General features: G+C 45.4%; 1 protein-coding gene across 1 annotated transcript in view; it reads left to right on the plus strand.

Annotated features, from left to right (window-relative positions):
* The first annotated feature begins 1,277 nt into the window (after positions 1-1,277).
* Positions 1,278-27,083, plus strand: part of FAM124A (family with sequence similarity 124 member A) — a 112,605-nt gene continuing 86,799 nt past the window's right edge. The window contains exons 1-2 of the mRNA XM_061133281.1: positions 1,278-1,433; positions 12,456-12,487. Of these exons, the coding sequence (XP_060989264.1) occupies positions 1,369-1,433; positions 12,456-12,487 (97 nt within the window). The 5' untranslated portion in view covers positions 1,278-1,368. The remainder of the gene's footprint in view (positions 1,434-12,455; positions 12,488-27,083) is intronic.

A 27,083-nucleotide genomic window follows, 5' to 3' on the forward strand; every position in this document is an offset into this window, starting at 1 on the left:
TGAGCAGGGTATTTTACAAACATCCATTATCTCCCTACAGCAGCAACCCCTGAATGCAGGTGTCTGCAATTGTCTTCAAGTTATTTTTAAAGGCTTTTTTTTAACTAGCAAAAGGTAACTCAGATGGTAAAGCATCTGCCTGCAGTGCAGGAAACGCTGTTCAATCCCTCGATTGGAAAGATACCCTGGAGAAGGGAATGGCAACCCAGTATTCTTGCCTGGAGGATTCCACGGACAGAGGAGGCTGGTGGGCTACAGTCCATGGGTTTGCAAAGAGTTGGACACGACTGAGCGACTAACACACAAAAGAATGACGTGACACCAGTGGTAAACTGGCAAGTTGGCGGTGGGAAGCCACTCAGACCTGTGCTAAAAAGGGTGATAATGAATTCAGTGTTGGCAATTCTGAGGGAACTGTGAGAAAACACCTAGATGCTCTAGAAGTAAAACAGGTTCCTCCTCGCTTCCACCGTGCGCCCTGGTGTTTCTCCGTGGGAACTGCAACGCCGCCGGGGCTCAGGAACCTCCCGGCGATCCCTAGGAGTCTGAATTCCGGGACTGTGGGCCCAGGGGAGCCCACTCACCCGGCTCACCCACTCACCCGGCTCACTCGCGAGGCACTCACTTCTACTTTCTTCTTTTTTAAGACAAGTTATTTAACCTCTTTGAGCTTTGATTTACTTATCTGTAAGACTGGACTGTTGATATCTGCCCTATAGCTTGTTGTGAATTTAATGAGATTATACGTAAGAGTATGTGGCACTGGTCTTGATAAGCGGTCACAAAGCGCAGACGGGAACACGCGCCCAGCAAACACCCAAAAGTGTACAACGGCCAGTACTGCATGCCTCACCCGCCCACCCACAGCAAACCACAAGCGCACGAGACCGCACACGGGCACGCAACATGCGGGCTCATGCGAGCTCGCGCACATGCTCACACCCGCTGCACACACCCTCGCGCGCGCGCACCTACGCTCGCTCACAGGCACATACTTTCTTGCGTGCGCACAGACTCCGCACAGACCCGCGCGCGCGCTCACACCACGTGCACACGCCCTCTTGCGTACGCACGTACCCCCGACTCGCGTGCACACACCCGCGCGCACACGCTCCGTGCACACACCCTCTGGCGCGCGCACACGCTCTCTCGGCCGATAGGCGAAGGGCGGAACGCTAGCAGCCCCCGGGGGGCCCGTCTGGGCGCGGCCAGAAGAGGGCGCGGCGCGGGGCGGTGCCGGAGTTGTTTGCCGGAGCCCCGGCCGCCAGACTCTCCGAGGGAGCCCCGCCAGCTCGCGCCGGGCCGGGTTGAACTGAGCCGCCCGGGTCACGCCGGCGCTAGCGAGCGGAGCGCGGCGGGGAGCGCACCATGGACCCCAAGGCGGGTGGCGGCGAGGAGGATGACTGTGTGGACTCGGGCGCCGAGACTGGAGGGTGAGCCGCACGGACCAGGCCGGGCAGTGGGCGAGGGGGGCACTCTTCGAGTTGCGCGGTGGCTCTTCCCGGCCGGGGACCTTCCTGGACCGCGCGCCGGAGCCGCTTGAGCTGGCCTCGGGCCACTGGGGCTGCTCCTGCCGCCGGGTCCCTCGGGGAAGCCGGAGGGGCTGTGGTGAGCCCATCTGGGCCGGCCTTGAGAATAGAACGGCGTGCTTCGTGGCTGCCCGGGTCAGGGCGGTCCCCTCCCTGAGGGGCAGGAAAGTGGAAGGAGTCTAGGTTCAGAGTAACCCCACACCGCCCCAGCCTCTCCTGCCCTTCGCTATCACTGCGATGATGCAGCGTGCACGGCAAGTGCAGAGTCCCCCTGTATCCTCCTCAGACCACGGATGCTCTTGCACTTGTTTCTACCTTCCGCGAGGACTTTCTTCCTGTAACTCCGGAGCCCCCTGGAGTCCGGGACTGGGGCTTGGGGATGAGAAGTAAAGAGGGTAGGACACGTGAGACCTAGAAGTCTTTCAGAAGTAGTCTAAGAGGATGGCGTTTCTCATTTTATGGCTTGATTGTGCTTGGCGAGACGCCCTGTCTCCCCAACCCCTCCGCTGCCCAGCCGAAACTTCCTCGCCTCTGTGCGCACCTGTGCCAGCTGGAAGCACTAGCCTTGAGCACAGGTGGGGTGAGGATAGTGCTAGGATCTAACCCTGTTTATCATCATTATTATTTTTTTAATATCCTCTTCGCTTCAGCTGACTCAATTAGCCCAAACCTTTGGAGACTCATGTAATTAACCCTCTCCCACCAACACTGTTTTCCTGAGCGTGACAAAAGACTGAATGTCTTTTAGGGGACGGAAGTCATTGTAAAGGCTCCCGCCCAGTCCCTATCTCTAGAGGACTTCCCGGTGCAGAGTCAGCGCTACATCCCTGATGCGGGTACCGACCCAGAAGGAAAGGGTGTCTTTTCCTATCAGCGGTAACCCCGGGGGGAGCGGGGGGGGGGGGGCGCGGGGAGGACAGGAGCTGCCCAGGGCACAGAAAGCCTCGTTCCTGGAAGGTTGAGGGGGAGGGGGGCAATTCAGAATAATCTCAGGATTTGGCAACCCTGGGAGGACAGAGAGTCCAGGTCCAGAATGGACCCAGGGTCTGACCTGACCCCAGGAGAGTCTCCCTAGGCAGCCCCTCCTGCCCGCCCGCCCCACCCTTCCTTGCAGCCTCCACCCACTCTAGCCCGCCTCTGGGACTTCACTGCCCCAAAGCATTTACTGTGCAATGTGCTTACCTTGTTACCCTCACTTGTGATCACTGAGGGTTCACTACAGAACCCAATTACCTCCCAGCGTTGCAACCTGATTCCAGATACTGAACTCCTGTGCTTCCTCCCACACTCTGTATATGTGACATTTATCCACTTTAATCAGAGATTCTTGGCTTCCCGCCTCCCTGTCTTTAGTTAACTAGACCATGAGTAGAAGAACAAAGCAAAATTAACCAGCTCATTTTCAGCTGGGTTAAATAAAGCATAAGCTGGTCCATTGGTTTTCAATTTGCGGAACTCACGTAAAACAGGTCTTTTTTGCAAGGGCTGTCTTGAAGAAGTGCAGAGGAAGCCCTGACCAGTGTGTCACACACACCTCCCCTCAACCCCACCCCCCCCCCCCATCCCAAGGGACAGCATGACAGCTGTCAGGGCTCCTGGGAGGGGTTTGCTGAGCATTCTGCCACCACTCCGCCTCTGTCATAATGTGTACGTTAATCGGACAGAATTGTTTGAAGAATTCTTATTACTTCCGTAGTATTCTTAAAGCTAAAGTGGCATACATTTAAATGAAATAGTTTAGGCTATTTCTATTAATCTAGTATTTGCCACTTACTCATATATCCTTTAAAGTTGAGTTTACTTATTTAAAAAACTGTCCATAGTTTCCCTGCTTTTCTAGCACTTGCCCCCTCTTACCCTATCCAGCTTCATATAGCTGCCTGTGGAGACTGTGGAAAATATGTAGAAAGCATTCAGTATGTGTTTGCTTCCCAGGTGGCGCTAGTGGTAAAGAACCCACTTGCCAATGCAGGAGACGTAAGAGACCGGGTTCGATCCCTGGGTCAGGAAGATCCCCTGGAGGAGGGCATGGCAATCCACTCCAGTGTTCTTGCCTGGAGAATCCCATGGACAGAGGAGCCTGATGGGCTACAGTCCATGGGGTTGCAAAGGGTCGGACACGACTGAAGCGACTTAGCGCAGCATATTTTTAAAATGCAAATCTGATCATGTCTCTCTGCCTTGCAAGCTTTTAGTGGTTCTGTTGTCTACAAAGTACAAAGACTTTAGCATGGCCCACAAGCCCCAGTGTTGTGCAGTACCCCCCAACCCCCGCTCTCTGGCCTTGTCACTTGGAAGGCCCATCCTTGCACCCTGCATCCGACCACATCAGCTGGATTTTCTCTAGTTCCCCCGCCTGTGTCAAGCTGCCCTCTTTGCCTGCTGGGCCCTTCTCCACCTGGCACGTCTGTCCGCCAGGTGAAACTCTACTCTTAGGAGTCAGCTCAAGGGACACATCTTCTAAGACAAGGAGTCTTAATTTGGGATGCGTGAATTGCTTTGAGCTGTAAGCAAAATGATGGGCTTTGTGTGGTTTTATGAGAAGACACTATTTTTCATCAGAGTCTCAGAGTAGCCCTTGATCCCCTCCAAACCAAGTTTGGGCAGGGTATGAGAAGTTTCCTCTTCAACATGCTGTGTTTGAAGTATTGGGAGACATCCAAGGGAAGATAGTGAGTCAGCAGTCAGGTAATCTACCTAGAGAGGAGGACTGCAGGATGGCATTGCATTTGGGAACTGCCAGCCTGAAAATGGCAATTAAAGCCTTCAGAGTGGATTGAATCAACTAAAGGTCATAGCAGACACATGCCTGGCATTTCCTATGTGCCAGGTACCATTCTAAGGCTTGTGCTGCATGCTAAGTCGCTTCAAGTGTGTCTGACTTTCTGTGACTACATGGGCTGTAGCCCACCAGGCTTCTCTTGTCCGTGGGATTCTCCAGGGAAGAATACTGGTGTGGGTTGCCACTTCCTTCTCCAGGGGATCTTCCCAACCCAGGGATTGAACCCATGTCTCTTATGTCTCCTGCATTGCAGATGGGTTCTTTACCACTAGGGCTACCTGGGAAGTTTCATTGTTGTTGTTCAGTCGCCCAGTCACCCATTATGTCTGACTCTTGGCGACCCTGTGGACTGCAGCATGCCAGGCCTCCTTGTCCCTCACCATCTCCCAGAGTTTGCCCAAGTTTGTGTCCATTGCATTGGTGATGCCATCCAGCCCTCTCATCCTCTGATGCCCTCTTCTCCTTCTGCCCTCAATCTTTCCCAGCATCCCTATTTCATTGATTCATTTAGTCATTCAACAGCTCTGGGAAGCAGGTGCTATTGAGGGCCAACCTTGCAAAAATACAATATTTAAATGTCAGGTAAAGGAGGATGAGATGATAAAGGAGTCTGAGAAAAAGGAGGCATAGAGTGAAAAAAAGAAGGTGGTACCCTGGCAGCCAAGGGGAAAAAAAGGAAAGAGACAAGCTATGCTACTGAGGAATGAATCAGGAGGAAGGTGAAGTGTCTTCTTTTTTTTACATTTTTGGCTGTGCTGGGTCGCCATTGCTCCACGTGGGCTTTCTCTAGTTGCCACGAGTCGGGGGCTGCTCCCTAGTAACCGTATGCAGGCTTCTCCCAGTGGTGGCTTCTCTTGCTATAGAGCACAGGCTCCTGGCCTCGGGTTTCAGTAGTTGCAGCCCATGAGCTTAGTTGCTCTGCTCCATGTGGAATCTTCCCGGACCAGGGATGGAACCTGTGTCCCCTGCATTGGCAGACGGATTCTTAACCACGAGAGAAGTCTGGAAATGTCTTCTTTGTAAACAGAGATGATGAAGAGAAGGAAGAGTAGTAGTTGATGGAGGAGAAGTGGGTGCAAAAGCCAGGTCGGCGTGAGGGAGAGGAGGTGGCTGGGAATGGGAGGACTGAGGAGAGGCAGTATCTGGGAGGGGGGAATGGGATGGGGGAAGGAGTCTTCAACATAAGCAATAATCGGGCAGTAAATGCTCATAGAAAGGATTCTGTAAATGAGGGAGGCTAACTGTGTAGGAGAAGGATGTATATCTGTAATGTCAGCTTTCTAAAAAGGTGGAGGGGGGCAGATGGACCTTGGACCAGCTGGACAGATTGGCTTATGGACAGAGGGGGGACATCCCTGTTGCAATCAGTGGGAGAGAAGGGAACATGGGTTTCCACTGAGTTCAGATGCAGCCCCCAGGAGAATGGAGACCTGACATGGTTGTTCAGGCAAAGATGAGTGGGAAGCCAGCTGAGATTAGTGATTACATCGGAAGGTACCAGTCTGTCTCTCCTGCAGCAGGGTCCACCTGCCTAGGGGCAGGCAGAGAGAGAAAGTGGGTAGCTGGGATCATCAGGGTTGGTGGGGGGACTGTTGCTAGGCTGGTGTGAGCAGAACAGAGGAGCAAGGCATTCTGGGGCTATTGCTTGAGCTGATGACTGATCCTTTCAGCAGTGCATCTGAAATGCCGCTAAGAACCTCTGTGGGTCCCACTGCCAGGGGGTGGACTGTGCTCATCCCTTTGAACGTTACAGTCAAAAGAGCCAGCCAGCTGCGGGGTTTTTTTGTTTGTTTGTTTTGTTTGTTTGTTTGTTTTTCCATTTATTTTTATTAGTTGGAGGCTAATTACTTTACAATATTGCAGTGGTTTTTGCCATACATTGACATGAATCAGCCATGGATTTACATGTATTCCCCATCCCGATCCCCCCTCCCACCTCCCTCTCCACCCGATCCCTCTGGGTCTTCCCAGTGCACCAGCCCCAAGCACTTGTCTCATGCATCCAACCTGGGCTGGTGATCTGTTTCACCCTTGATAATATACATGTTTTGATGCTGTTCTCTCGAAACATCCCACCCTCGCTTTCTCCCACAGAGTCCAAAAGTCTGTTCTGTACATCTGTGTCTCTCTTTCTGTTTTGCATATAGGGTTATTGTTACAATCTTTCTAATAAATGCTGGAGAGGGTGTGGAGAAAAGGGAACCCTCTTACACTGTTGGTGGAAATGCAAATTAGTACAGCCGCTATGGAGAACAGTGTGATTTCTTAAAAAACTGGAAATAGAACTGCCATATGACCCAGCAATCCCACTTCTGGGCATACACACCGAGGAAACCAGATCTGAAAGAGACATGTGCACCCCAGTGTTCATCACAGCACTGTTTATAATAGCCAGGACATGGAAGCAACCTAGATGCCCATCAGCAGACAAATGGATAAGGAAGCTGTGGTACATATACACAATGGGATATTACTCAGCCATTAAAAAGAATTCATTTGAATCAGTTCTAATGAGATGGATGAAACTGGAGCCCATTATACAGAGTGAAGTAAGCCAGAAAGATAAAGACCAGCTGCGGTTTAAATGCTGGTTCCTCCACTTAGGAATTGTGGAACCTTGAACCAGTTACTTAAGCTCTCTCTGCCCTCAGCTTTCCCGTCTGTAAACTATGGGTGACATAATAGTCCTCCCCTCATAGGATGGTTATGAGGATTAAATGAGGCTATACACTTAAATTCCATGGACAGAGGAACCTGGCGGGCTACAGTCCATGGGGTTGCAAAGAGTCGGACATGACTGAGCAATTAACACTATACACTTAATGTCCCTAGAATGGTGCCTGGCATAAGTAAACCCCCAGTATGAAAAATACTCCAAATGGTAAACTTGAGGGTTAAAAAAAACACACAAACATATATATAGGCTGCGCTGGGTCTTCATTGCTGTGTCCAGGCTTTCCCTAGTTGCTGCAGGCCTAGTTGTGGTGCTCAGGTTTCTCATTGCAGTGGCTTCTCTTATTGCGTAGCACAGGCTCTAAGGTGCGTGGACTTCAGTAGTTGCAGTACTCAGGCTCAGTAGCTGTGGCCCTCCCGGCATGTGGAATCTTCCCAGACCAGGGATCGAACCGGTGTCCCTGGCATTGCAAGGCTGATTCTTAACCACTGGACCATGAGGGAAGCCCCTTAGAGGTTTTTTTTTAATGCTTTTTTTTTTTAAGTTTATTTTATTTATTTTTATTTTTGGCTGTGCTGGGTCTTCATTGTTTTTGCACAGGCTTTCTCTAGTCACAGCAAGTGGGGGTTACTGTTCATTGCAATACGTGGGCTTCTCATTGTGGTGGCTTCTCTTGTTGCACAGCCTCTAGGGTGAGTGGGCTTCGGTAGTTCCAGCTCTCAGACTCTAGGGCACAGACTCAGTTGTGGCACACGTGCTTAGTTGCTCCATGATATGTGGAATCTTCCCGGACCAGGGATCAAACCTGTGTCCCCTGCATTGGCAGACAGACTCTTATCCACTGTGCCACCAAGGAAGTCCTTAGAGTTTCATATAATGAAAAGGTACATCTCCTGGTGCCCTCAAAACCATATGTTCTGTGTCCACAGTAGAGGCTCTGATGCTTTTAAAGCCTTAAAAATTTGGTCATTGTTCAGAACGTCTGAAAGCCTATATGGCACATGCCTCAATATGATAATTATTTTTATTTTAAAGATTAAGAAATGAAAGTTTGGAGGTGCATGACTAGATAATGGGTTATATTGAAACCCAGGCCTCCAGCACACTTTCCACCTGGTAAAGGTGTCTTTCAAGGAGCAACTGGTCTGTAATTGATTCTTATTTTCTGTTCAAATACTTTCTTTTGCTTGGATTGCTATCAATACCTTTGCAGTCTGACCCCTCAACATGGGCTAAGACTAAAAGCAAGCTAGCATTCTGGGGTAATTGACGTCATTTTGAAACTTGCATTCTCTAGATCCACTTGAAAACCTGCTTTGTGCTTCCATGTACTTTCTGTTAGAAAAAGATTGGCAAGTCAGCTACTGACTGTAATCCACTGTCATAAGAAACAGAATCTCTTGAACAGAGAGACAAGCAGAGTTTTGTAAACCAAAACAAAAGACTAAGATGAATGTTTTCCAATGGGTGTTTCTTTAGCACTGTCTCCCAGATTTGGCCTTTAAGCCACTCTTTCAAATATGACAATAGCTGATGGATTATTTTCATTCAGAAGTTTGACCTGGCAGTAATGGCAGTAATGTCAGCTGTCACTGAGCTTCTGAAAACATAGGGTCATATTATGTCCTTTATCTTTGGGTGACCTCCAACAGATGCATCACTGTGATTTCAGAGATAACCAACAATTCACAGGTCTAGCGTTTATAAACCGGTGGGTGGGAAAAAAATAGGTAGAGTAGATTTTTAAACAAGACGTTTAAAGAACAGTAGGGGGGAAATCTTGCATAGAAGAAAAGACGATCTATTAGATACTCTATTATCTTTGTGTTCAAGGTGGAGCTCGATAGCTCTAAATTACTCTGGCATCTAATTCAGTAGACCGAGAGTTCACAGTTGAGGTCCATGGGGCATTGAGCTGATTTACCAAAATGTCAAGATCAATTTCACTGAAATGTCGAGATCAATTCTTACCCCAAGATTTCTCTGGAAAAGAGAATTTAGGAAGGTATCCATTTTAAATGAATATAAAAATTGGCCAGTAGGCTATTGACAAACCATCTTAAGTGCCGACCACTTTCTATTTAACACCTCTATGTATAATTGTGATTAAAGTCCAGTCAAGGGACCACATATCACTTTCTGTTTAGTATTACATTACTAAATAAATGTAATGTTTGAAAATGTGTCTACTATATGTGCCAGGTATGTGAATATATATAATCTTTGTATTATCCTGCTTATCTGTATCATGTGTCCATAAATTTTTCATCCTAAAATTTGTGGATTCACCTGGCATGCTTCATTCTGGGAGAGCTGAATATCTTATGCAGAGCCAGCTAGATAAATTCTTATAAATTCTTCTCACATCTTAAGATGTGAGACCAATAAATAAGGTCCCCAAGACAGGTACCCTACCACTTGCTTCCTCTAACCTAAAACACCTGGGAGTACACACCCCTCCAGAGAACCAGAGTCAGTATCCAAGATTGTTTGACCATATTTATGCATAAAATTGTTTCAAGCTTAAAGTTTGTCTTCCACTGTCCATATTTCTAGTAAATAACCTTCCAGGGTTATTTGGAATGTTTTTTAAGAACTATAAAAGTCTTCATACCTCAACTCAGTTCCTATTCCCCATCATGATAATTTTTCTAAGGAAATTAAATATATTGATAAATATCTCATCTCCGTGTGCTTTGCAAAAGTGAACAATCAGAAACAGTCATATAGCCAACAAAAGGGACATGGTTGACTAAATTATAGAATATCACTGTATCTATATAATTACAGGAATTATGTGGCAGCATTTTATGATAGAGTTAGTGAAAAGAGTAGTTTAAAATTGTATCTCTGTCATTATGGCAACTGGGTACAAATGACATCACCAGGACCAGAGGCTGGAAAGCAATGTGAGGTTGTAAGTGACTTTTCTTTCTGTTTGATTTCTGTTTTGATGGTGGACAGGGGTAGAAATTGGAGTGATGGATGAGACTGCAGAGCTGAGCAGAGGCCATCAGTCATAGAAAGAGGGGTTTATGTCCAGCTTGAACTTCATCAGATTTGTGCTTTGCAAAGATTGGCCGCTGGATGAGGGAGGAGTTTGAGCAGAGCAAGAGTGACCGAAGACTGACCATTTGGCATGCTTGATTGGGGCAGTGCTTTTCATCACAAGAAATAGAGATTCAAGGCAGAGGCATCCATTCTGCTAGCACCTGCCCCAAAATTCCCCCTCTGCACTTTAAGATTCTTGGAAAATGCTTCAAATGTAAATTTTATTCTACATACGTATCCATCCATATGCAAATCTTTTAAAATGAATGCATATGTGAAACCCATATGCTTCGAGAGCATTTGGAAAACCCTAGCTGAAAATAGTGACAAAATTTTAATGGTAAAAATCAATACGATTGCACATTCTTATAGAATGTTTTATTAGACTTGTCATGCAGTTTCTCTGAAGCCTGGCCATCTTAAGATGATCACATTGTCATGGAATTGTTTTGCTATTGCATCTACCAAGTGGATGCTGGTTGAGTATTCATTGCATTTACATGTAGTTACATTTCTAAGTATCATCCTAAAGTTTGTTTATGCCCTGCCTGGTTCCAGAAGGAATTTAATGCACTGACTTACAAATCCTGTATTTCATAATGTTCCTGATCCCCGACTCCTCTTTCTCCCCTCTCCTCTCACTGTTCCTGGAGCCAGCGTGCGTCTCCGGACTCCCCACTCCATTCTGCCTTCTAACCCCTTCCTTGCCACCACCCTAGTTCAAGCCTTTACCATATCATTCCTCACTTCCTGGTCACCTTACAAATATTATCACCTTAGTTTCCAAATCTGTGGTATGAAAAATTGGATGAGATTTCGGTGGGTGCAGTTTGTAATCTATCGAGGGGTATGCAGGTGTTAGTAGTTGTTATTCTTTCCAGTTTTAAAATTCAGTGATTCTGTGACAAAGTACAAGTTGGCCCAAGAATTCATTCGAGTTTTTCCATGATAGTGTTCTGAAAAAACCCGAACAAATGTTTTGGCCAACCCAATTGGCGCTAGTGGTAAAGAACCTGCCTGCCAATGCAGGAAACATAAGAGACATGAGTTCAATTCCTGGCTTGGGAAGATACCCTGGAGAAGGGCATGGCAACCCACTCCAGTATTCTTACCTGAAGAATCCCATGGACAGAGGAGCCTGGTGGGCTACAGTCCATAGGGTCACAAAGAGTTGGACACAACTTAGCACGCATGCAATATTTCATTTGAAAAGAGAAAATCACTCGCTGTCTTGCTTACATTTTGTCCCTGTACCAGTAAGTCAGCACATCATTTTATGTGAGAGATATAGGTTGTTTTAACTAATGAGACAGTATGCTTTTTATGCTCTTAAAAATTTTTTTTTGTATATGCCTTTTTAATGTGGTAAGAAAGTCAATGGAATAAAAGATGATTCAAGAAAGGCCACATGAGGCTTAGTAAATACAGGGAGTGTGTACCTATAAAATTAAACATAATTAACTACTCTATTTGCATAACTATGTCCCCTAACTACCACCTTGGCAGAATAAGCCCCTCAGTGCCTGAGAGATTAGTTGCCTACTGAGAATGACTTGGGGACCCTGCGGGGAGAAAACCAATAGCTTCTATACCATGGAAGTTGCCCGAGAGGGACAGCTTAAGAGCCACACAAATAGAGCAGAAACTTAGTAGAGATTAAGCAGGCAAGTTCTTGGCCAGATTCCCGTTCTCACAGAGGCCTGATGCCAGCAGCTGATTCTCTGTGTAGAAGCTGATGGGTTATTTCACCCTGGCCCTAACCCTGCCTTTTCCCTTTGCCGATCATAGCCCACATCCTGTTACTCTAGTATCAGCAGGATTTCTTCCCAGATGGAACTGAAATCAACCACCATTGTGCCTGACTGTTTCCTGATAGTCAGCCAGACCTTGAATATGGGGGCCCTCCCAGCCAGGGTCCCCTCTCACTCACGGGGGGTCCACTTCGCCTCTGCTTGCATCAACAAAGAAGCATTTCCCCAAGGGGAGGAACTGATCTTTGAAGGGTTTAACCTCTTGCAGCGGTTTAACCTTTGGGGGGCAGGGTGTGGGTGGGGGAGTTGTGAAGCCCTTTGAGAATCTTGAAAACACTGAGCCTTCTCCCCAGACACATAAGCTTCCATTCACAACTTTGCCAGTAAATGTAGATGGTTCGGAACCCATCTGGTCTCCCATGTGGGAGACTCACAGAGCCCATATGAGGGACCCTGGGTTTCTAGAATGTCTTTCTAGTTGTGCTTTCAAATTCAGACATAACTTGATTCTGTACAAAACAGTCCACAGCATGACACTTTTGAATTTGTGTCATTTCTTTAGCAGTTAAATGCTACTACTGACTGTTTTAAGATTCTAGCTTGAAGCGATCACTTGGATAGAGAGCAGTAACGTCCACTCCTCCTAACACTGAGGTTTTGTGTTTCAGGTCCGACTACAGCCACGTGTCCTCCACCAGCAGTAAGTATGGCTTAACTGTCCTTCCTCTTTGTCTTGAGCACCCGGGGTGGGCACTCAGTCCCATTCCTGTATGTTAGAGAAGGCTGTCCATGCTTTAATAGTAAGAATCACAGGTTTACCAAAGAACGTGTCACAGGATCCTGTAAATCTGGGAAGCAGAATTTGATTGCACCTTGACTTGAGGGCTAGACATGCCACTATTTTCCCTATGGAAATTCAGCCTGGAGGAACTAGCCCAGGCTTTATTTACCTGCATGCTTGGAAAATACCTTCTCTGGTAAAGCTGAGGTCATTCATTCATTCAACAAACGTGTCATATACCTACTGTCTGGAGCTCACAGCTCCGAGTGCTTTCATTGGATCCATGAGGTGGCCCCAACTCCTCTGCTGGGCAAACTTCCTCCCGTGTCTGTCTGTACCTGCAGGCAGATGTGTCATAGGTGACTATTACATATAGTAAAAGCCAAACAAAAAAAAAAGGGGAGTATGTTTATAAGCATACTCTGAGCATAGAAAAAGGTGCCTGTATTAAATATTATTAATAACTTACAAATCTATTTATGGGAAATTAGGCCTTACATCTAGGAGCAATGTGCAAAGATGAAGATCACTACAAAGCCATTCAGATTAATTAAACACTTATTTTATAAACAAAATAACACAAAAATTGTCTTACAATAAAAGCCCTGATTTTTTTTTTTTTATTTGAATCAGTAAACACTGAATTGTTCTGTCCTAGCTCATTGTTAAGCTCTCAATTCTAAATAGTTCCCAAATGGAAAGATACTTAATTGGATTATTCTATTTATTGATGTTCTGGCTTAGTTTTTTCTTTGCAATAAGAGACTGTGCAGAAAGCTCTATGTCTGGGATGGTAATTTAGTGTCAAATTATATTTAGTTATTCGTATAACCTCAGTGAGCAATTTCTGATCATTTCAGCCAACTGGAGACCCAGCATTGCCCCTTAGTTATTAAGAACCATTAGTAATAATGAGATTAATGCTCTAGTGATCTGCATTCCCTCCCGGAAGCTTCTGCATTCCGAAAACCAGAGAATGTGTTCTCTCTCTGCTGCCATTTTCAGTTTTGCCCAGAGGCTACATTTCTTTAAGAATGATTTTTCTAAAATACTTGCCTGAAGCCTTTGTTCAATTTGTAGCTCTCAAATCAGTCCTCTGGGTCACAACAAAGCACCTCTCTTGTCAGTGAAACCGGTAATTTGGTTTGGGATGTTTTTCTCTCCATTATTTTAATTGCGATCTCTGAGTTGGAATTTTTCTTGGTGCAATTGGGATCAATAACCTTTTATTGTTGTTCCCTTTCTCTTTAAATATTTGGCGATTCCTGCCTCCTCCTTCAGTGTTGGGGCCTCTTGGTGAGAGAGGGTGTATACATGCGTTTTGTATTTCAATTAGGAAATGTATTTGACCACCAATAATAGAGAAAAATAATGACTTAAGTATGGTTTTCCTTTCCTCTGTTGTTGATCAGTTGCTAAGTCATGTTTGAGTCTGTGACCCCATGGACTGCAGCACACCAAGCTTCCCTGCCCTTCACCATCTCCTGGAGTTTGCTCACACTCATGTCCACTGAGTCAGGGATGCCATCCAACCATCTCATCCTCTGTCGCCCCCTTTTCCTCTTGCCCTCAATCTTTCCCAGCATCAGGGTCTTTTCCAATGAGTCAGCTCTTCCCATCAGGTGGCCAAAGTATTGGAAATTCAGCTTCAGCATCAGTCCTTCCAATGAATATTCAGGGTTGATTTCCTTTAGAATTGACTGGATTGATCTCTTCCAAGCTACTCTCAAGAGTCTTCTCCAGCACCACAATTTGAAAGCATCGATTCTTTGGACCTTCCTTATGGTCCAACTCTTATATTCATACATGACTATTGGAAAACCACAGCTTTGACTACATGGACCTTTTGTCAGCAAAGTGTTTTCCTCTAATTAAAAAAAAAAAAGTCTGGAGGAAGCAATGTAGGTCTGTTGTGCAGTCCTTGGATTTTGGCTTCCATCCTCAGAGTTGCCTCAAAGTTACAAAATCGTTGCCTCTGCCACAGCCATCACATCGTTGTTCTGGGCAGCAAGAAGAGGTGAGGGCATACTGGTGGGCCCCTGGATGTCTTTGTCCTGTATGTTGCCTGAACGGGCCTTTCCTCCCAGCTAGGACCATCAGTCCTGGCCACACCTATACACAGAAGGCCCCTTATGCATCAAGCCAAAGGTAACACAGTGGACCCTTTCTGAAAAGTAAAAACTCATGTTAAATCAGAGTCTTAAGTCTATCCTTTAAAACATAGGTTCAGTTGTGCTGCAATTGTAAAAAGTATTTTTCAAGTTGATGTTAAAAATAGCGTTTCCTCACAAACTGGATAATCACAGTCAGAGGACTGAGCAGAAAGAAGGTTAATGATTTTCCTCTTCCTCCTGAAAGGCGCAGTTGCAGGGTCACTCCCCCTCTCACAGCCAGCTTGGTGGCCTCATCCTCCGTGTGATCCAGAGGGCTCACCAGTCAGTCCCGGTTCGGACATGTTGGTCGTGGAAGCACCTCTTGCCTGTCGGTCATTCTTCTGCTGTTCGTCAGCCCCTGTCCACTGGACCACTTGTTTCTAAATGATTCCTGATTCCCGATCAGGGTTTGAGCACTGGTACTAACTGGTCACTTAGGAAATGGACTTATCTGTGTCTGCAGGTGGTTCTTAACTGAATATCCACATGATGTGCCTTTAACTGTTTGATCCTAAATTCACAGAGGCGTAAATGCTTCCTTGGGATGAGCTGGGGTTGGACTGTGTCTGTCCAGGGTTGGGTTTTGTCATTCCTGGAGTGGTCAGGAGAGCTTCCGCCAAGAATACCACTCTGTTGGGCCGCCAATTTTCTTCTTAGAAAGAAAGCAGAGGCTGCTTCCTCACCCTGCCTGCCCTGATGACGGTAGAAGAAAGATCAGCCCCAAGAGAAAGGACCAAAGCGGTGGTGTGGGGTCCAGGTGTCCTAGTCCTGGTTTTGCCATGAATTAGCTGTGTGCTCTCGGGAAAGTCATCTACCCTCTCTGAGCCTCAGTTTCCCCTTCTGTAGAATGAACCCCTGAGGACCTCTCCAGGTGCTCTGGGATGCTTGGATGTGACTGTCTTAGAAACTCCACTAAAAAGAGAGAAGGGAGGGAGGAAAGACAGCGTGAAGACTCAAGGACACTGTACCTTTTTTCTTTGTCCTGGAATAAGAGTCCAGAGGGTGGGCATCCTCTCTGGCGGACAGTATCACTAACCCTGAAATGAGGGCTGTTCAGGTCAGTTTGAGCTTCTGCGAGCTTCCTCTAAGTCAGTAGAGACATTGTGGTGAGGGCACTCAAATAAGTGGATAGGGGAGGGGAGAAGGAGGGTAACATACCATTGGGCATCTTCTTTTTTTAATCTTTTTTAAAATGTCATTGAAATATAATTGATTTATAGTGTTGTGTTAATTTCTGCTGTACAATAAAGTGATTCAGATACATACATGTATACATTATTCTTTTTTAATATTCTTTTCCATTATGGTTTGTCACAGAATATTGAATATAGTTCCCTGTGCTATAGAGTTGTTATTGTTTAGCCGCTAAGTCATGTCTGACTCTTTTGTGACCCCATGGACTGTAGTCCGCCAGGCTCCTCTGTCCATGGGGTTCTCCTGGCAAGAATACTGGAGTGGGTTGCCATTCCCTTCTCCAGACTGGTCGTCTTGTTTTTCTGCCACGTCTGGGATTAAAGAATTGCATTTCCATTGACTGTGTCCAGTCACACTTTCAACTCAGGAGAGTGGCTCAGGGGCTTTTTTAGTGGATGTTTTGGTTTTGTGTAGATAAAATTTTGTCCTCATTGCAACTGGTCCATTTGATATTTTTAGATTGATGGCCAAAAAGGCTTTTCATTTGTTTCTGCAAAAACTGTACACACGCTGAGCATTCAGGAGATCTCAGTAAAGCATGATGCTTCCTTAGGAAGTTGAGTTTAATTTATACTCTCAGAATTTTGGGCTTCCCTGGTGACTCAGGAGGTAAAGAATCTGCTTGCAATGCAGGGAACGTGGGTTGGGAAGATATCCTGGAGATGGGAATGACAACCCACTCCAGTATTCTTGCCTGGAGAATCCCATGGACAGAGGAGCCTGGTGGGCTACAGTCCATGGGGTCCCAGAGTGGGACATGACTGAGCAACTAACACTTTCACTTTCTCAGAATTTTGGGTTGTCTTTTTTTCCAGCAGCCTTGCTAGAAGATCATCAAGCTACTGTGTACAGTTTGCATTCTTAAGCGATTTAAATAAAAAGAGGAAATTTTATAAACAGGCTAAGATAAAAACAATCATTATGCCAAGGAGAAAATAAATCAACTGCATTTCCCATGATGTGTGATTGAATATTTCCATTCCAATAAAGATTATAATCATACTTGGAGAATTTCTCTTAGAAAATGCTGGGAGTTGGAAAATGATATTTTCAGGACAGTATAACATTTCTTGGGGACGTCTAGCCACAGGATAATGCCGGTAGGAGGTCGTCAAAGAATTTGTTTATGTGTTTAAGACTCTTCTTCAAATTGTGCCTTTAAGACTCTTCTCCTAATTGTGCCTGAGACTGTTTTTTCTTGAAACTCAAGTAGAGTCATTAACTCTTCACCTGGTTTTTATCAACTGCCCATGACAGCAGGAATGCCTGGCAGTTCTGTGCTCTTTTCAGACTTTTCAAAGCACACGTGGCAAAAGATCAGTTGAAGTGATCAAGAAGGTGCTTGGTAGTGCCCTGAGGAACCCTCTGTGTCTGAAATTATGGAGAAGTGGCCCTAAGCAGTGCATTCTGCTCACCTGAGCCCGGGAGCATGGAGTAAGCTGTGCAAAAAAGGCCCGTGTTATGGGTGGGCGGGAGTCACTGAATCTGTTTTCACCCATTTCTCCCCCATCTTCTCTGGCCCCTGCCTATGCCTCAGATTCCTGCCCGCCAGTTTCTCTCCCAGCTTTCTTTCCCTTGCTTCCTGCTCTGCCCTTCTAGTGAGTCAGGTAGCTTCCCTGTTTCCCACCCACGCTCTCCCTAATGGTCCCGGGCTTCCACAAGCTGTAGGTCCAATGGACTTCTGTCCCCTCAGTTTTCCTGGGGCCACCGTGTCTGTGATTGGCCCTTGAGGGCAGCCTCAGAGGCCCAGCTGCTGCTGTGGGCCCCTGGACACATTCTCGTCTCAAGGTAAAATGGTCAGTAGATTGCAGTGTTTGTTTGCTTGGGGTTTTGTTTTGATAGGTAAGAAGTGAATTTAGAGAGAAATGCACTCCACAAACAGAGTGTGGGCCATCTCAGAAGGCAAGAGAGACCTCAAACCATGGTGTGGTTAGCTTTTATGTTGTGGTTTAATCTTTAAGCTGTGTCTTACTCTTGTGACCCTATGGACTGTAGCCCACCAGGCTCTTCTGTCCATGGGATTTCCAGGCAAGAATACTGGAGTGGGTTTCTATGTCCTTCTCCAAGGGATCTGGCAGACCCAGGGATCAAACCTGGGTCTCCTATGCTGCAGGCAGTCTCCTGCTTTACAGGTGAATTCTTTACCAGCTGAGCTACCAGGGAATCCCCTAAGCTATTATGGGCTGGGTAATTTTCATAGGCTAATGAGTGGGGGGGATTATTCCAACTATTTGGGAGAAGGGGTGGGATTTCCAGGAATTGGGCCGCTGCCCGCTTTTTGGTCTTTGATGATCAGCCTTGAAACCGTCATGGTGCCTGAGTGTGTCACTTAGCTTGCTGGTGTGTTACGATGAGCATTTGCTGAGGCTCAAGGTCTAGTGGAAGTCAACTTGTCCGCCATCTTGGACCCATTTGGTTCTAATCAGTTTATGTCATGTCCTTGAGCTCTGTCATTCTTTCAAAGGCTGTGCCCTGCCCCCACAGGTGCTTTTTAAATGGAAAAAATCAGGATATCTTGGTTAATTGCAAGGCACTGTAGCTGGTCGAGAGCCACCTTGGGGCTTGTCAAGTCCTCCTCGCTGTTCTGATGGGAGGACATCCCATCCCTTCCCAAGGCTGCCTTTGTTCACAGGCGCATCTTTCTAAATGCTATCTTTTTCTTTTCATTTCTCAGTGGTGTCATCATTTCCATGCTATTTCAGGATATGGAAGCATAATACGTTTTGATTTTGTCTCTGGCTACATCTGTGCCTCCCCTCAGCATGGAGGGGGAAGATAAGCCCATTGTGATTTAATTAATGAAAGAACGTAAGGAGCTTTTAAAGCAGCAGTACCTTGAAAATGTATGGTTTTGTCCTGTAGGACTCACCAATGATGGAGAATATTTGCATATATGATCTGTGTCCCTATATCCAGAGCTAAATTCAGACTTGGGATATGAAATATTCATTATTTTCTTTCTGTTTTTATTAGAAGAGCAGATAACTTATTGACAGAGTTTGCTCATTTTACAGCCAGTTTTTATCACACACATCCAGAAACAGGAAGATCAGTGTTTTGGAAGAGGTGACGGGAGTCAGTTTCACTTTGATCCATTTGTAAATGTCATAATTTTTTATTCTGTGTACAGTACTTTCCCCATTATGATTTTCAGAACAAATATCTTCCAGAATCTTATTCCATAAGATCTAAGCAGAACTCAAACCTATGTATTAATCCTTATGAAGAACAATTTCAGCCATTGAAGTTGCTTAATTCTGTGATCAGTGTGGAATTGGTAATATACACAGGCTTGCCAAAAGATTAAAAAATCCACCTATTCCATCCCCAGCTTCACATTCCTATTGCAGTAAAAGCACCAAAAGAAAAGTTACCAATTTTCTCTAATTTAGAATATTGCCTTTCAGACAAAGTTAGTTATGGTTAAAGACCATAATACAGTCTTTAAAAAACAACCTGACAGGTATGTTAAGTATCTCAGTTCACGTCCATCACTACTTTCATTCATTTTCTACTTCCTCGGATCCCCAAGGGCTTATTAATGTTAATACTAGTGATGCTCTCTGACATACTGTTGTATATATACAGTTGATACACAGTTGACATAAAACGAATGAAAAAAAAATGAATGCACTGGGGACATGTGTATACATTTCAGTGCAGGACAGTCGGTTTTGTGTGCCAGGAAGGCTTGAGTGTGCAACTTCCAGCAAATGAACCTGTTCTGGCGTAACAGTTAGGTTCACATGCGGAGCTGCTCTCATGGAGGTTCCGGTGAGCTACTGCACGACTGGAGCGAGGCCTCAGCCCTAGACAGGCTCTGTGACGTTATCACTGATGACCCAGCCCTTCCCGATCTGTGGTCATGGTCACAGAGACCAATCAGAAACCATTAAGATGTTGTGCATGTAGACAGATCAGTCTGATTTTCTCGTCCAGTCTATCCTGCCTTGTGGCTCTGCCTTCCAAAGAGACTGTGGGATTACTGCTTTTACTCAGAAATACCTATTGCATTCCCTAGCATGGGGCATCTGGGCCACCCACTGCCAGCTCCTACAGCCATGTGGGAAAGAGCCCTCAAGGTGTCTTCTCTCCTCCTGGGGATGCACTGGTCTCACTCCAGTTAGGAACTGGCTCTCCTGCCTGTGGAGAAGGGCCCTGGTGCTTGTGGCTCTTCCCAGGCCCCCCCGACACTGAGGCTTTCCCTGGGGCAACCGTGGCTTCGTGCTTGAGACACCTGCTGTGCTCCTGGACCGTCCTCTGAGGGTCGGAGCCATTTAGCGTGTAGCTTGTAGGGAACACTAATACAGAGGCTGAAGCCCTGCGAGTGTCATTTTTGACAGGTCTGGGCCTTGCAGCCGAGGTGGAGGCTCCACACAGGTGGAGCCGAGCAGAGGCTGAGAGCTAAAAAATGCAGCTGGTGCAGGTACTTGCTCATTCCACATTTTGTCAGCTGCCCAGACAAGGTATTCTTGGCTTGGCAGAGCACATTAAATCACCAAACAGGAAAACTTGCTACTCAGAGTGTGGTCCACAGACCCCTGCACCAGCATCACTCGGTTAGAAATGTAGAATCCCAGGCCCCACCCCTGAACTCCTAAGCCAAGTGAGTTGTTTGTACTTACCTTTTGCAGAGCACTGATCTAGCCCATCCCCTCAATAAATAAGATTGCTCTTAATCATCCCTGATTGAGGTGGTTGATCCAAGTTTCTTACTTTCAGAGGCTAACTTTTAATGGTATACTCTGTGGGCTCTAGGATTTGTATAACATCTAAATAAAATTATCCACTTAATATTTAAGTTATTTTATGGATAATTTAAAAGAAGAGAATTGTATTCCTCCTCCAAGCATAGTCTTTTTTTAAATTAATGTGTTTTATTTTTTGGCTGTGCTGGGCTTTCCTTGCTGTGTGTGGGCTTTCTCTAGTTGTGGTGAACAGTGGCTGTTCTCTTGTTTGGAGCACCAACTCTAAAGTGCAGGTTTTTGTAGTTTTGGCACATGGGTTTAGTTGCCCCGTGGCATATGGGATCTTTCCAAACTAGGGATCAAAACCATGTCCCCTGCATTGGCAGGCAGATTCTTAACCACTGGACCACCAAGGGAAGTTCTAAGAGTAGTTTATTTTAAAACACAGGACCTGTTCTTTATCAGGCTAGCTAGAGGTATTTGGGGTTCTTTTGAGAAGCAAGTAGCAGCTTTATCTATATGATCATGGAATTAGCAAATGAAACCTGAGATGAATGAACCTGTTGGAGCTGAAATTGTGAGTGCACTTTGAATGTTAGTTAGTTGATGGTGTGGAATCTATATATTCAGAGTCCTCTGAGTGGGAACCTGAAAAACTAGACAGTATTACTGTTTGACAGTTGATAAGAGAAAAGCAATAACCAAAGATATTCATCAGGAAATCAGAGTCTGAGTTCAATATCTCATATGGACAACTCCTCTGATGGTCTGTTACACGGACATCCGTTTCCAAAAAAATGTTGTATAGTCCTTCTGGCGTCAAAGATAAGTTTTAATTGTGTGATTTCAACTACATAGAGGGTGTGAATTTCTAGCCAGGATATGAAAGAAAAATGGAGGCAGGGTTCTCACAATCAGATTTTCCCTGAGAGGCTGAAGTGACACTTCAGGGACATCTGGTCTACCACGGTTGTCAGAAACCACCCCCCTGCCCCAACCCCCATTCCAAGGGAGGGAACAAAAGTGAATAGCTGCCATTACACATTCCTCTAGCATGCCAGGTGCTTTTCTCACCAAAAGAAGAAAACTCAGAATGCTACCATCCAGAAACAAGTCATAATTTGGTGTCTGCCTTTACAGATTTTTTCTGGGCATCTATATTCCTATATATGTGTATATTATTACCAACAGTAGTATTGGAGAGTTTTATAGTCTGATTTTCTCACTAAGCATATTGTGAACTTTCTTTATATACCAAACTTACTTCTGTAATAGTTTAACTGTACAGTAGTCCATTGTATTTCTTTCTGCACCAAACGTCATTCACTGGTACCCTATTGTTGGTCCTCTTCTCTTTTTCACTATTATAGTCAGCATTGGCAGGAATATTTTTATACCACAAGTTTATGCATATCCTTCATTATTTCCTTAGGATAAATTCCTACAAGTGAAATTGTCAAATATTTACTTTTTAAAGCTTCTGATCTCCCTTGCCCTGTTACTCTCCAAAAGAACTATTTCACTGTCCTGTGGGCATGGATTTGAGTGCAAGGGTCTTATAAAAATTGAGATTTTATGCACAAAAAACTGTATAGATAGCTACTCACACACAATATACATACATGTACACAATAAGAATGGGCAAAAGTGCTCTAAAGAATAGATTGTAAACAGGGAGATTCGGCTTTTGGAGGCCCACAAGTTGGAGCCTGTTCTGTGGTTCTCATTAAATGTATGGTAAATGGCAACACACTCCAGTATTCTTGCCTGGAAAATCCCATGGACTGAGGATCCTGGTAGGCTACAGTCCATGGAGTCGCAAAGAGTCGGACATGACTGAGCGACTTCACTTCACTTCACTTTATTGATTACACACCTGCTCCAACCCCAGGCATCATTAACAATACCCAAACGCCATCAGTACCCTGAAGAGGCTTCATGAAAAGTAATTTCCCTCCAGTAGCCAACTTCTATCTTTATTCAACATCAAAATTGTTGCCATTAACCTTTGAGGGGATAACAGGCTGGGAATATTCGGGGAATGGTATGTAAAAAGCCAGGTCATAGCCACTAAAGGTTATAATCAGAATTGACCAGGAAAGCAAAGAGGATCCCATTAGTCCTTCTTTCTTTCTTCTTTGTAAACCTTCTCTCCTTCCTCCAGATTTGTTGTGAAAGCATTAGTTGCTCAGGTATGTCCAACTGTTTGTAACCCTGTGGACTGTAGCCCACCAGGGTCCTCTGTCCATGGGATTCTCCAGGCAAAAATACTGGAGCGGGTTGCATTCCCTTCTCCAGGGCATCTGCCTGACCCAGGGATCGAACCTGGCACTCCTGCATTATAGACAGATTCTTTACAGTTTGAGCCACCAGGGAAGCCCCCCACATTTGTTAAACTTTCAAATTTTGTACAATACACTGGTAATGGAAAAGAAGAAACATTTTACCTGCTCTCACTCCCCCTTTTTTATCTCACTCTGACATCTGACATTATTTTTGATTTCAAAAGGGAGTGAAGCTGAGCTGTGCAACCAATGCTTGAAGGCCTTCTCTTTCCTTCTGTGTAACAAGAATAATTGTGAGACGTCTTTCTTTTGTCTGTTGCTGGGACAATGGACTTCCTCTGTGATTCCATCTTTAATATTCCACTGCCTCAGGCTTGAACATAGTGAGACTAAAATGTGTGGGTCATAGATAACCTAGACTTAGAAGCTGGAGGTCTTTCTACAGGCTGGCATGTTTAGAGGGGGTCCCTATCAGTTGGATCCTAACACTTTCTGCTGTCTGTTGAGAACTCTCTATGAACCTCCTGTTACAGTGAGTAGGAATTTTTCACAGTCACCTGCTCAGGTATAAAAGTGGAACTGCCATATGTCTCTGTAATAGAGCTGAACTTCATTCCTGAGCCTCTGCCCTCATACCCGGGCAAGGGAAGGCACAGGTCTGCGGTGGGGGCCCCACACCCGCAGGGCTCAGCCTGGGAGTTCAGTACGTGATCCATCCTGGGAAACCTTCTGGCATCCAGGCTTTGGTCCCGTCCCTTCCGGTCTTCTCCCTCCCACCAGGAGCCCAAACATGACATCTTCTGAGTGGGAAAAGCCACCCCCACAGCACCACATGTTCTTCTTGACTTCTAATAAACAAGGTGAACCCCCTGCTCTAGGTTTTTAGCCCTTTTTGGCTCAGAAAGCCTCTTCTGTCTCCAACCCCCAAGTCCTCACAGTAGAGAGCTTTGCGCTTCCAGGCTGTTACCTCTGCTATGATTGGAAAACAACCTAAACTCAGAAGCTTGATGAATGAGTCCATCAGCCCCTACAGTCCCTGAAGCAAGGAACAGCCCGGACTCTGCAGGTGGAGGGATACAGGCAATACGAAAACGGAGGGAGAGGGAAACTTCGGTTATTATCTCTGCAATTCATCCTCTAGAGCATCCCGAGCCTACCACCTCCCGTTTTGTGTTTTTCTTATATTGCTCACATGTGAGCATCTTGCTTCCTTAATTAGGTTGTGAGCTGGGGAAGGGACTCTGTCTCTGCCTGCTTTGCTGTCCTTGGGCCCATCAGTAGGAGAGGGAACTTCAGAACTGGGCAGATCCACAGACTGGGAGTTGGGACATGTTTGTTATCTTTCTCGACCTGCCATTGACTAGCTGGTCAACTTGGGCAAATTGTCTGATGTCATATGAAACGTGGGGGTGGGGGGGAGACTGAAATGCCTCCCCCATCTATTTTTTTTGGCCACTCCACATGGTCTGTGGGATCATAGGCTAACCCGCCCCCTATGCATTGGGAACATGGAGTCTTAATCACTGGACCACCAAGGATGTCCCTCCCCCATCTTTAATTTTTGAGTTGCCCTCAGGAAGCTTGTTCTTCCAATAGGCTGTAACATACATATTTTTCTAAGGAAACTTGGAAACTAGGACCCAGGATACATCAATATCCAATTCAAGTTGGCAGAGTTTTTGAATGTTTCACTGAATTTTAGGGCAAAAAATAAATAAATAAAAGAGTCCACAGGCTCCATTTCCCATATTGCTAGTTTGATCACGAGCAAAACCAGATTTAATTGCTGATTTTCCTAAGACCATCCACAATGTCTTTTATATGCATGTCCGTAGTATTTTTTTTCCTAGACTTGTAATGACTAATCATGGCCCGTCTCATTTCTCAACATCCTGCCAGACAAATCCCTTTTAAATATAAATCTTAATTACTGTAATTGTGAGTGTTCCTCCTGCTAGCTCCATTGGAAGGCTGAGCGGTCTTAGTGAACAAATCCTGGGGATAGGTTTGGTTAACATCCTCCTCTTTTGTCTGTTTGACTTTGATGGATACACCTTACTTCTTAAAACAAGATTAGCCCTCCAGTCATGTTGTTGGCAAGCCCTGCTGCCTCACCTCTAAATCTTCAAAATTTTATTGAGGTCCAGGCACTCTCAGGGGGACTGTGCCACTGATGGAAATGACAAGATACAACGTGTTTTAGGAAAAATGGCAGTTACTGAGTAGAGTGATTGTGTGTAGAATACTAGAGACTCTGTGGTCATTCTGAACAGTACAATTTTTATACATAAAGGGTCTAGTACATTTAAAAAAAAATTTGTTTTTGGAGTTGCTTGAACACCCCTTTGTTTTTTTGTTTTGTTTTTTAATATTTATTTGGCTGCACTGGGTCTTCGTTGTAGGATGTGGAATTTAGTTCCCTGCAAGGGATAGAACCCAGGCCCCCTGCATTGGGAGCGCAGAGTCTTAGTTCCTGGACCACCAGGGAAGCCCCCCGAGTACAAGCAGTGGATGTTAGTGTGCATCAAACCTGTCTTACCTTCTCATAAACTTGCAAAATCATTAAGTCCTCAGGACTTGGATAACTATGCCAGATATGCTTAAGTGTTTTTAACTGAATTAAAGCTTCTCAGACTAATCACGTATCAACTTCCTGGCCCTCTTCCAGAATTGCTGTCAAGCAGTATCGGAATTTAAAGTGACCTGGTCCTTCCTGGCTGGTTGGTGTCTGGCCTTTGATTCCCCCTCCTTTCCCATCTGGAGGTTTGTCTCACAGCAAAGCTTAGAAATACCTTTAGAGTCAAGTGGACATCACATTTCCACATGAAAAAACATGCAGTGTGTCTAAAGCGTCTGCCTTGCTTTCTATATTATTTCTCTCTTAATAGTTTTAGAATGAGCTTAAGAATATGAATCACATGTTCAGATTCCTGACATTGTTTCTGCAACAGATGATGAAAATTGAGAGAGTGGTCAAATACAGTAACAGCAAAGCTGTGCCTCTTAGAAGAGCCCAACAACCAGAAAGATGCCCTAGTGTTTTCCTCTGTCAAAGGAAAACAGAGGTTTTGTTTTCTTCAGCCTGTATGCATGCGTGCTGAGTCATGTTCGACTGTTTGCAACCCTATGGACAGTAGTCAGGCTCCTCTGTCCGTTGAATTTTCCAGGCAAGAATACTGGAGTGGGTTGCCATCTCCTTCTCCAGGGGATCTTCCCAACCCAGAGATCGAACTCGCGTCTCCTGTATTGGTAGGTGGATTCTTTACCACTGTGTGATCCTCCAGCTTTCTGACTTAATCTTACTTCACCCGTCAGTCTATGCGGTGGGTGTGTACATCCTACACACCTGATGTACCATTCTCCATGGGTTTTCTGCCACTTGGTCATGTGTGTCTGGTCAATAGACTAGGTATTCTAGCCTGTATTCCATTCTTCAATTACAGGAAAGTTGGTGGTGCTAGTGGTATAGAATCTGCCTGCCAATGCAGGAGACTTAAGAGATGCAGGTTCTATCCCTGGGTCTGGGAGATCCCTTGGGCGAGGACAGGGCAACCCACTCCAGTATTCGTGCCTAGAGAATCTCATGGACAGAGGAGACTAGTGGGCTATAGTCCATAGGATCTCAAAGAGTCAGACACCACTGAAGTGACTTAGCATGCGTGCTCTGTGAATTCAGACTGAGAGGAGAAGCATTTTGTCTATATTATGAATGCATTTTGGATCCCCTATGTTAAATATTCTATATGTACCTCACTGCCACCAGATTGCCACTATTGCCAACCCTGTGTCTCGTTTTGACTATATTTTGGGGCTGGCACTGGGACCAGTCTTGTTCCCTTCACTGCTCAAAGTTACAGGCCAACCAAAGGCCTTGTCAAAATCATAAAAGTACTAAGAATTGAGAATATCTGGGACTTTAAGCGTTGTCAGAGACAAAGGGGTTTGCTTCAATTTTTAATTAGTTCAGAGGTTCGAAGAACTGGCTTTAAGAAAAACTGTAAAAGAAAAAAAAAAAGAGCTGAAGGCAGGTTATTCATTACATTTCGGATGAATAGATTCTCCCGGGAAGGAATCTGGAAGCCCCTTTCTGGCAGCGTTTATTTCTGGCATTCAGGAAAGACCAGGCAGCTTAATGGTGAGAGGTTGGCCCCCTGTGGCACTTTAACGCAGCGGGTTTTGTGTTCCTTGTCATTTT

This window comes from Dama dama, chromosome 30 (genome assembly GCF_033118175.1).
Source record: "Dama dama isolate Ldn47 chromosome 30, ASM3311817v1, whole genome shotgun sequence".
NCBI lineage: Eukaryota > Metazoa > Chordata > Mammalia > Artiodactyla > Cervidae > Dama > Dama dama.